The 12,310-nt window shown below is 45.3% G+C and overlaps 1 protein-coding gene across 1 annotated transcript in view; it reads right to left on the reverse strand.

Moving 5' to 3' along the window:
- LOC135256053 (multiple epidermal growth factor-like domains protein 11) overlaps positions 1-12,310 on the reverse strand; it is a 128,939-nt gene that overhangs the window by 28,899 nt on the left and 87,730 nt on the right. Inside the window, exons 11-13 of the mRNA XM_064337926.1 lie at positions 6,893-7,185; positions 4,934-5,072; positions 4,525-4,627 (exon numbers count right to left, since the gene is read on the reverse strand). Of these exons, the coding sequence (XP_064193996.1) occupies positions 4,525-4,627; positions 4,934-5,072; positions 6,893-7,185 (535 nt within the window). The remainder of the gene's footprint in view (positions 1-4,524; positions 4,628-4,933; positions 5,073-6,892; positions 7,186-12,310) is intronic.

The following is a 12,310-nucleotide window of genomic DNA, read 5'->3' on the forward strand; positions in this document are numbered from 1 at the left end:
AACAGGGACAATAGGGACTGCACTGGAGTCAAAAAGTACTCTCTTAGAATTGTTTACATTGAAGATATTACTGTGCAAATACTACTCACACACTACATATACATTGCTGACATCCACCCAGGAAATATACACAAGCGCTGCTCAAACAGTACCGACATTACAAATATCACTGACACCCTCAAGAGCCTGTGCAATTAATACAGACATTATGCAAACACTACAGACACTTCTCAGAACTTTACTTAAACACAATGCTTGACAGATACTGTATGTACTCCTAACTTCAACAAGGTGATAAGAATGCTCATCAATTATTCTCAAAAAGTTGGTCAAACCTTTCATTGGTAAGCGTCATTTGTCAAGATATTTAGACAGATGTGCTGACGCATAAGGCTCAGTGATGTGTGGTAAGAGCACAGCGCTCATGCTAGAAGATTCCAGCACAGAAAAATGTTTTAACTGCGGGTCGTCTGATGTGCTAGGACAGCGTGTTCATTAAGTCCCAGACATAAGCTCCTCTACCATTCTCTTTCAGCTGAGCGTGGATATGTGTGTAAGTGTGTGTGTGCGTGCACGTGTGTGTGTGTGCGTGTGTGCGTGCATGTGTGTGTGTAAACATACAAAGCATGTGTGTGTGTGTGTGAGAACATACAAAGAGAGAAAAAAGAGAGAGACAGAGACAGAAAGAGAGGTGCTACACTGGAGATTTTAAGAAGGGGATGCTTGCAGTCTGTCCAGCAAAATCTGCACCTTCATTAACAACACCAAGCACAGTCACACAGACCACCATGAACATATGCATTCACTAATGGACACAACAGCACGCACCGACACACACACACACACACATATATGCACACGCTCACGCGCACACACACATACATACACACACACACACACATACATACACGCACACACACACACGTACATACACATGTACATGCTGACACGCACGCAGCCCTGTGGTCTGGAAATAGCATCCTGGATCTCATTTGGAATTTCTTTTGACAGAAAACTTCAGAGTGCAGAGCTGCCATTAAAGTGGAGCCACCAGATTCCTTTCAATTAAACCTGAGGGAAATTCAGCTGTCTGGGCATCTAACGTCTAACGCATGAGTATTATTGTGTGTGGGTGTGCAGGTGTGTGCGTGTATGTGTGCATGTGTGTGTGTGTGTGTGCGTGTGCATGTATGCGTATATATGTGTGTGTGTGTGTGTGTGCGCGTGTATGCGTATATATGTGTGTGTGTGTGTGTGTTTGCGTATTAATACACTTGTATGTGCGTGCACGTTTGTGTGTACGTGTACATGTGTGAGAATGTACACGTATCGCCCTCATGGCCCTTACAGTAGACGCCTCTGCTCCTGTGATGTTAACAACTCTAGTCCTCTGTCAGGAGCTTTGTTTTGCTTTTACAGGAAGGGGAAAGTTAATTTGCGCTCGAGCCTGCGTCTGAGCTGGAATGAGAACACAAACACGCCGCCGCGCTGATCTCTCCGCTGGCTGCTCTGTCTGTTCTGCACCCACCACCCGCTACATGGGCGACAGCCAAAAGCCCACGCAGCGTATATTTAACTGTGAGAGTCTGAACAGATAAAAATGTAAAGGAAATAAAAAAGAGGAGGGAAAAATAATATTTGACTGTACTTCTGCATTATTGGCACATATTTGATTCCCTGTGTGTGAAGACAAAACCAAAAGAAAGTTTTCCCCAAAGCGGGGAGGAGGGCTTGGTGCCCGAGGATGAGAAAGCAGATCAGAGCCCCCTTGGCAGGAATCCTGAGGTCAAGCTGGCACGTGAGCCTGGTTAGAGTCAGCAGCTCCATCTGGATGGTTCACAGCCAGCGGTGGTCATACCCAGAGCTGTCCCTGTTCTGCTTCCTGTACCCGCAACACACACTATACATACTGAACACACACACACACAAACACACGCACGCACGCGCAGAACACACACACACACGCGAACACACGCACACACATACACACGCACCTACGCACAGAACACACACACACACACGAACACACGCACACACATACACACGCACCTACGCACAGAACACACACACACACACAAGTGCACGCCACACATACACACACACGTGCACACGCACGGAACACGCACACATACCCCACACACACATACGCACGCGCACACACACACTCACGCATTCGCCCCGCTCCACGGGACCCCTAGTGGCTCAATTACAGCCGACAGATGGCCCGAACCTGCCCAGTATTCAGAGCGAGACCCCCCTTCACCCCCCCACCCCCCCCCCAACCCCCCTCATTCTTCTCCTCCCTCCCACACCCCGCGGGCCACGCCTGCACCTAATTAAACCCCTCCATTCCGCCGGAATAAAAGCCCTCCTGCGCCCCCTGGGGGCTCCTGCCGGTACCGCGCTCCTCTGGCCCCAGCCCGCCCGTGACCTTTCCCGCTAACCACCCACCCCCCCCTCCCCTCCTCAGTACTCGCGCTCCCCTGTCCCTCCATTATGCATTCACTTACCACCGTGCCGCACTGCTCCAGCACGGAATTTAATCCAACTCACCCTTCCTGTGACATTCACAACTTCTGCCGCTCCGCTCCGCTCTGTCTGTCTTTCTCTCTCTCCCTCTCCGCTCCGTGTGTTTTATCATTTATTTATTCCTTTATGTATTTATGTTGGCGGGTGCTGCTATCCGGGGGTGACTTCTGGACCAGGAGGATTTACGGCATAATTACTGGGGCTTGCTCTCTCGCGGACAGATGACCAGGTTGCGACTGCGACCGGTGGTTTCCACCACCACGCACTGTGACCATGCATTGTGTGTCAGTATCAGTGTCAATTCTTTAACATCGTTGTGGGTGTCTCAGTGTCAGTAATTTAACATCATTGTGAGTGTCTCAGTGTCAGTGTCAGTACTTTAACATCATTGTAAGTGTCTCAGTGTCAGTGCCAGTACTTTAACATCATCGTGAGTGTCTCAGTGTCAGTGCCAGTAATTTAACTTTGTTGTGGGTGTCTCAGTGTCAGTGCCAGTAATTTAACTTTGTTGTGGGTGTCTCAGTGTCCGTACTTTAACATCACTGTCCATCACTGTCAGTGTCAGTGCTTTAACATCGTTGTGGGTGTCTCAGTGTCAGTAATTTAACATCATTGTGAGTGTCTCAGTGTCAGTGTCAGTGCTTTAACATCATTGTGAGTGTCTCAGTGTCAGTACTTTAACATCATTGTGAGTGTCTCAGTGTCAGTGTCAGTACTCTAACATTGTTGTTAGTGTCTCAGTGTCAGTGTCAGTGCTTTAACATCGTTGTGAGTGTCTTAGTGTCAGTGTCAGTACTTTAACATTGTTGTGGGTGTCTCAGTGTCCGTACTTTAACATCACTGTCCAGTGTCTCAGTGTCAGTGCTTTCACATTATTGTGGATGCCTTAGTGTGGGCATCTTAGTGTCAATGTCAGTACTTTAACAGTGTTGTGTGTGTCTCAGTGTCAGTGTCAGTGCTTTAACATTGTTGTGAGTGTCTCAGTGTCAGTGTCAGTACTTTAACATTGTTGTGAGTGTCTCAGTGTCAGTGCTTTAACATCATTGTGAGTGTCTCAGTGTCAGTGTCAGTGCTTTAACATTGTTGTGAGTGTCTCAGTGTCAGTGCTTTAACATCATTGTGAGTGTCTCAGTGTCAGTGCTTTAACATTGTTGTGAGTGTCTCAGTGTCAGTGCTTTAACATCGTTGTGAGTGTCTCAGTGTCAGTGTCAGTACTTTAACATCATTGTGAGTGTCTCAGTGTCAGTGTCAGTGCTTTAACATTGTTGTGAGTGTCTCAGAGTCAGTACTTTAACATCGTTGTGAGTGTCTCAGTGTCAGTGTCAGTACTTTAACATCATTGTGAGTGTCTCAGTGTCAGTGCTTTAACATCGTTGTGAGTGTCTCAGTGTCAGTACTTTAACATTGTTGTGAGTGTCTCAGTGTCAGTGTCAGTACTTTAACATCGTTGTGAGTGTCTCAGTGTCAGTGCTTTAACATCGTTGTGAGTGTCTCAGTGTCAGTGTCAGTGCTTTAACATCATTGTGAGTGTCTCAGTGTCAGTACTTTAACATCGTTGTGAGTGTCTCAGTGTCAGTGTCAGTGCTTTAACATCGTTGTGAGTGTCTCAGTGTCAGTGTCAGTACTTTAACATCATTGTGAGTGTCTCAGTGTCAGTGTCAGTACTTTAACATCATTGTGAGTGTCTCAGTGTCAGTACTTTAACATCATTGTGAGTGTCTCAGTGTCAGTGTCAGTACTTTAACATTGTTGTGAGTGTCTCAGTGTCAGTACTTTAACATCATTGTGAGTGTCTCAGTGTCAGTACTTTAACATCATTGTGAGTGTCTCAGTGTCAGTGTCAGTACTTTAACATCGTTGTGAGTGTCTCAGTGTCAGTGTCAGTACTTTAACATCGTTCTGAGTGCCTCAGTGTCAGTGTCTCAGTGTCAGTACTTTAACGTCATTGTGAGTGTCTCAGTGTGGGTGTCTCAGTGTCTGTGTCCCAGCACTCACCAGTCCAGCCAGCAAGACAGCGGCATTGCCCGCTCACAGGGTCACAGCCGTCGGCATGGTCACAGTCACAGTGCTGCTGACAATCCAGCCCGTAAGTGCCATCCTATCAACAACACCACCAGCACACGCTCAACACAATGTAACCTCTTCTGCTGTAAAATATACCACTTGGCACACAGTCTTGTCCATGATGGATGCACCATGCAGGAGATAAGTACAGTATCATGATCAATTTAATACCAACGCCAATATTCAAATTTAGAAATATTCCAAAGCAAAAACATGCCTGTATGCTAAAAGAGAAATGAATGTTGATCAGTGTTCAGGAAAAGATTCATATCAGGAGAGGGAAATGGGTAAAAGGTGAGAGGTCAGAGGGCAGGGGTCACCGGAGGATCAGAGGACTCACGGGACAGGGAGTGTCACAGAGGTCGCCCCTCCACCCAGCGGAGCAGGTGCAGGACCCGTCCATGGGGTCACAGGCTGCCTCGTTGGCGCAGGCGCAGGACTGGTCACCAAACAATCCGATGGGCCTGCAGTCACTGCAGCTGAGCAGCGAGACAGACACGGTCATAACCTGGCTACTAGAGAGATCATGGTAGGAGACAGGACATGGTCAAAACTGGGCTATGAGAGGATCAGGAGAGAGACAGATCACGGTCAATAACTGGGCTAGAAGATGAGAGACTTCATGGTCATAAACGGCTATAGAAGATCATGGTCAATAACTGGGTTATAGAGAAAGATCATGGTCATAAATGGCTAGAGAAGATCATGGTCAATAAACTGAGCTATAGAGAGATCATGGTCAATAAACTGGGCTATAGAGAGAGATCATGGTCAATAAACTGAGCTATAGAGAGAGATCATGGTCAATAAACTGGGGTAGAGAGACAGATCATGGTCAATAAACTGGGCTATAGAGAGAGATCATGGTCAATAAACTGGGGTAGAGAGACAGATCATGGTCAATAAAGTGGGCTATAGAGAGAGATCATGGTCAATAACTGGGTTAAGAAGAAGATCATGGTCAATAAATGGGTATAGAGAAGATCATGGTCAATAACTGGGGTAGAGACAGATCATGGTCAATAAACTGGGCTATAGAGAGAGATCATGGTCAATATAAGTGGGGTATAAGACAGATCATGGTCAATAAACTGGGTATAGAGAAGATCATGGTCAATAATGGTTAAAAGAAGATCATGGTCAATAAATGGGCTATAGAGAAAGATCATGGCCAATAACTGGGGTAGGAGACAGATCATGGCAATAAAGTAGGTAAGACAGATCATGGTCAATAAGTGTATAGAGACAGACATCAAAATGGTCAATAACCTCAGGTAAGGAGATTACACATGGTCAATAACATGGGGTAGGGAGAAAGAATACATTAACCTTGGGTGGTCAATATCTTTGGGTATATCTTAGGGTATGGAGAGAGAACATGGTAAATAACCTGAGGTATGGAGACAGAATGCGGTCGTTAACCTCGGGTACAGAGACAGAACATGGTCAATAATCTGGGTTAGAGAGTGAACACGGTCAGTAACCTGCCGTGTAATAAAAGATAACACTTGAGCATTGCTATTCCATCACTTGCACAGTACGGCACAGAACCTGTTCCATATTATAAACACTGACATCTGGAGCAATGTCTTCGCCATACTGATGAGAGATTTTAAATCAAGGACGGAATCTGCGCTGTCGGTATAGATTTATTTTTACTGTTTGATATTCCAACATATGTAAAAAAGGTGAAATAATGATAGCGCCATCAATTCTAGCTGTCTGAGCCTCTGCTCTCACGTTGAACTCCAGCCTCTTCCTCATAACACAGCTGGAGGAATTAGCTCACTAAATCAATAAAAAAGTTAAAAGGTCCAAAGAAAAAAAAAAACATGTGGTTTTTTTGGTGGAGTTGAGTCCATGGCAATCAGCATTACCACTGAGATTTCAGTGAGTTTCAATTATGAATGGAGTTTTGATTAAAAACTAGATTCTAATGAAGGGGAAAGCACATTTTGCACATAAGTACACCACACTGTACCACCCCATTCCTGTGAATGGGATCCACTGCCCATAGCAAAGCCACTTTCACACTGGTGAAAGTAAACCACATGTAACCAGCTTGGTCTGCTTGACAGACCCAGCCTTTAAAGCCACAATATCTACGTCATTAAACAGTATATTTATTAAAAAAGCATGGCTGACAGCTGGTGTTCAGACCAGCTGGGGGAGGTACGTGTGTGTGTATGTGTGTGTGCATATATATATATACACACACACACACACACACACATACACATTTATAAGACTAAAGCAATGAAGGTGTCAAAAGTCATGCTCTCCACATATTGAAAAAGACCTCATAAGAGCTGCAATTGGCTGGGACACCCAGTTCATTTTGAGGATGGGTGATTGACGGGTCAGGCCAGCATCAGGTGCTTCACTTGATTCAGAGAAAAGTGTGAATGTGTTATTCTGAGACGGAGGGGGGGGAGACTTCGGGGGGACAGGAGCGACGGGTCGGGGCTTACCTTCCCTGCAGATACAGGCTCCGTCGTGAGGAGAGCACCCAATGTCGTTTCGGCAGACGCAGGTGCTGGAACAGTTCGTCCCGTATAGTCCAGGAGGACAAATCAGAGAGCAGTGTTCTCCCTGTCCAAGAGCCAAGGAGGGAATCCATCAGTCAGACAACCGCATAATTACATCGCTGTTTAATTATGTATAACAATTACGTATCATTGAAATTCATGAACACACAGTTTGCAGGTCTCATAGGACAGAGAACCTCTATGCTGTGGCCTGTGCTCTTCTCTGACACTTGAAATGTCTGAAAATGTTTGTTTTGCAGTCTCTTCATGGGCTGTCATTGGAGATTTGACTGCTGAAGCTTAAGTTCTGAGTGCTTGCCTGTGTGTGTGTGTGTGTGTGTGTGTGTGTGTGACTGTGTCTGTGTGTGTGGGATTCTACCACAGGGTTTGTGTGAATGCCTCTAGCACCTTAGAGAGTGACTCTGTGAGTGACTTAGAGTGTAACTCCGTTTAGTGAGTGTGCGTGACTCAGTGTACTGTATGTTACTGCCAAATTGGATGCGTCTAAAGGTGCGTACAATATTAACAAGGAGAACAAACAGTTCTAACAGTAGCTGCACTCTGGGCCCAGCCTCCCCTTCAGTGTGGTTTCACTGGAGTTTATCCCTTTCTAATACACTCATCTCTCTTATAACACAGCACGCCTATATTACACCCAGTCTTCCAAACGCACAGCTCACCCCCATTACACACACCCCACGCTCACTGCTCTGTCCATGCCTCTCATCCTCTGGGGAGTGCTAATAAGTCACTGTGACCATCCCTGGCCGCCTTTGACTGACAGCTCCCCAAGTCCACTTTCACCATCAAGATTCCAGAGAATTCCATACGCTCACCCGTCCCCCCTCACCCCCTTTTCTCCCGCACGCCTCTGCTCCCCAGAGTTCAGGTGTCAATGCTGAGTTCTGATGATTTCATTACCACTTCTCAGCTGGCTTTAAAAAACGGGGGGGGGGGGGGGGGGGGGGAGGACATTCTGCTCCAGGACTCTGGGGGGGAGGGGGAGGGGTACACCTTGCATCTCAGAGCGAGTATTCTTTCTACTTCCCTATCCCACCCCCACCCACTCACACGCTCACTACCGCCCCCGCCCCCCACCACCACCCCCCCACCCACCCACCATACCCACATAAAAGCCGCCTCCGCAAATGAAAATTTCATCACTCAGCTGCAGTCCCCTTTGTTCTGATCAAAATCAGGGTCCTCGAGCGCTAACGATGGCGAGTCTCTCCCTGCTGTCAGAATAAAATAAAGGAGCTAACTCAGCACTTGAGTGAGTGGGACGACCACCGCGTTTGTAAGCCAGCTTGTGGTGCTGCACTCTGTACAATTTCAGAGAGCGAGAGAGAGGGGGGGGGGAAAGAGAGCTACTTCCCTCATAAAAACCCTGCGTGTGGCCTTGCTTTAAAAAATAAACAGAATAACTCCTCCTATAATATTTTTATAGGACTGCTGCAAATTGCGCATGTTTACTCTTCTATTTTGAACGGGTGTTGAGAGCATGCAAGCATGCACCACGCACACACACACACACACACACACACTTACACCTACGCAGGCCTGCACAAACACACACACACACACTCATCACCTACAGGTTATAGGTCTGATTCTCAGGTAGAACATTACAATGTCACTCTCAAAGTAATCAAGACAAATCTGTTTTGCTTCAGTACTTTGCAATTGATGGAACTGCTTTGTGAATGGTATTGTCTATTGTCTTATTGTGATGTTTGTGTGTACTGTATTTTATACTGATATTCAGTCATTGATATATATGCACAGTCATGTCAAAATAAGCGTACACGGTCTTTCAAACTCTATGCTTTTACGTTAGGATATAACTAACCTTCATGTAGTCCTCACAGTCTTAACAGTATATAATTTGTAACCTCATTTGACAAATCAGACAAAACAAATTTTACATCATTGTTTATTCAGCCAAAAATAAGCAAATATTTAAGTCTTCTGTAAGGACACCCCTGATTCAATAGCTTGTACAACCCTCTTCAGCAACAATGAACTTAAGTAACCCTTTTCTGTATGAGCTCATTAGTCTCTTATATTGCACTGGAGGAATTCTGGCCCCCTCCCCCTTACAAAACTACTTCAGCTCATTTGAGATATTTGAGGGCATTCAATTATGCATGGGTTGGAGGCTGGGCCTTGGCTTGGTCATTCCATAAGCCTGATTCTTTTCTATTTCAGCCATTCAGTCATAGATTTACTGGTGTGTGCTTAGAATCATTGCCCCATTGCATGATCCACTTTTGGCCAAGCTTTAGCTGTCAATCGCACATTTTCTTGTAGTAGAGAATATACTGGGGTAGGGAAATTCCTGGTTAAATCAATGACTGTGAGGCATCCAGGTCCTGTGGCTGAAAGACAGCCCCAAATAATCACCACTCCACCACCATGCTTGATGTTTGTAAAGAGGTTCTTATGGAGATATGAGGAGCATGGTTTTCATGTACTGTAACATGGTATTGTGCATTATGACCAAGCAACTCCACTTTCGTCTCGTCTGTCCAGAGGACAGTGCTCCATAAGCCTTTGGTTCATCCTTTTAAATTTTGCTAATTTTGCTGTTCTTTTTGACGAGAATCAGTTTTCTCTTGCTTACACTTACATAACATCCATACTTGTTCAGTATTTTCCTAATGGTGGAGTCAGAAAGTATAACATTTACTGTGGTCTGTAGATCTCTGGATTTAGCTTCATGGTTCTTTGCGATTTCTTGGAGCATCTGATCTTGGGATACCCAATCCTGGGTAGATCGCAAATTGTCTTGAATGTTCTCCACTTGTAAATGATCTTTCTAACTGTGGACTGGGGGGATTTCGTACCAATCTGTCAAAGTTTATGCTTTTATATACAGGTGGTAGCACATCCTGCTGATCAGCTAATCGCGTGCACTTGATTAGCAGCAGCTGGTTCCAATTACCATCCATCTTAAACGATATGTAAGCAGACATGGCATCTGCATGTTGGCTTATTTTTGGTTGAATAAGTAATGACAAAGTGAAAGTCGTGTGAGTCACATGAGGTTAGATTTATCTACGGTTATGACTTGATGAGGACTAGAAAAGAGTTACTTATGTCCTAATATATAACCCCATAGAATTGAAAGAGAGTGTCCTTTCTTTTTCACATCACTGTATAATTTTCCCCTACCCAGGGACTGCAGAAGAAAGTTTGCCTCGGCTGAACCTGGTACAATACGTCAAATGGTAACATTTATATTAAACACCATACGTCATACACAGAATGAACTCATTAAATTACGTGAAAGTGAAAGTAAAAAGTTTCCAGCTGTACTGAATCATACTTATAAGAATGCAAGCATGACCCCACCATGAGGACATTGGTGTAAAATGAATAAACATGGCGGGGCCAAAGAGAACATCAGAGCAGAGGAAACATTGAAGAAACGGTGGCACCACTTTGATGAAATCCTCATTATATGAGGGACAGATGTCTTCTTCGCAAGAGCATTTGTACCCATTACACCCCATCTGGGCCACACCCATCTGGGGGCAATGGGGTTAAGGTGGAACCAGAGGGAAGGGCCAGGTTTTCATGAATTGCACAGTCCAGACCACACCTGTTGCTGGTGGCAGAGCCAGTTGGCGGGGGTGAAAGGAATACCAATTAAATCCAGTCTGAGCCACTCCCATTGGGGAGGAGGAGCCTGGAGAGGGGTATGGCCGAGAATCCACCTGTCCATTTCCTGTTTCACTCTCGTTACAATTTGGAGCCGGATTAATTAGATAGGAGCGGTCTCTACCTCTCTGACAGAACATTGATCAGGCCCTCTCCTACAGATATGCAAACAGAATCTGCTAATTAAACATCCGCCACACATCCTACACCGCTAGGTCTTTTAATTGCCTCTGCTGCTGAACCAGCTATTTAATATTCATGAAGCTTGATAAAAAAAAGTGCTAAAGAGAAAGATATGATCGTTACTCCTAATGTAACAAATGAGGTCTTGGCAGAGCCCCCCCACCAACAAAAAAAATGGTTGAAAACGTAAAATTGACACAAAAAATTCACTGTGTCAATCAAGACGCAGTGAGAGTCCTCGAAGGTGACAGGAAATGCTTCAGTCCTTTATACTCTAATCACTGTTATACACCAACAACACAATCAGGGCCACCGCAGGGGGGGCTCCGAGACCCGGTATTGATCACAGCGGTCTCTGGTGCGCGTATGACTGTTTAGGAAAAGAAAAACAAAAAAGACTTCATCACTCTGTCTCCTTCCCAAGAAACAAACCGTGTTCCTTGTCCAATTAGAGGAGCTATTTCCAGTGTTGTTCTCTTGAGTGCCCAGTCGGTTCTGAGAACTTTGCCTCTCTCTATTTCTGTCTCCTCAGAGTACAAGTACAGAGGAGCGCCAGGCATGATGGGAAAGTTTGGGTCCGAGTCACTGGGGTCCCAAGGGCTCAGGGTTCAAGACAAACACCCGCCCACACACGCAGAAACACACACACACACACATGCAGAAACACACACACACACCCATCCACACACAGAAACACACACACCCACCCACCCATCCACACACGCAGAAACACACACACACACACACACACCCAGAAACACACACACACACACCACCACACACACCAAAACACACCCACACGCACACACAGAAACACACACACCCACCAACCCACACACACAGAAACATGCACACACACACACACACACACACACACACACGCAGAAACACACACACACACCCATCCACACACACAGAAACACACACACACACACCCACCCACACACACACACAGAAACACACACGCCCACTCACCCACACATACACAGACACACACACGCACACACATCCGCTGGTGTTTCACCCTTTTGCATCACACTGGACCTTAGACAACGCCAGGACATGAGAGTGGGCAGTCACACATTTCTGGTGATACATAACAGTGATGCTGCTCAGTTTCACCTTATATTCCAGTTACTGCATGATTATCCATGTGCATTTATGGGGGTTTTGAGTTATATTTTCAAAAGTGTCTTAATTAAAAAGTAATACTATTCCAACATAATTCAATATTAACAGTATGTTGTAGCATAGGAATTAAATATTTTCAGCTGAAAGTTAATCAGACTGTAAGATACAGTATTTAGTAAATGCATCTTCATTAAGAAAAAATTAGCTCTTAT

Source organism: Anguilla rostrata, chromosome 5, assembly GCF_018555375.3.
Source record: "Anguilla rostrata isolate EN2019 chromosome 5, ASM1855537v3, whole genome shotgun sequence".
Classification (NCBI taxonomy): Eukaryota; Metazoa; Chordata; class Actinopteri; order Anguilliformes; family Anguillidae; genus Anguilla; species Anguilla rostrata.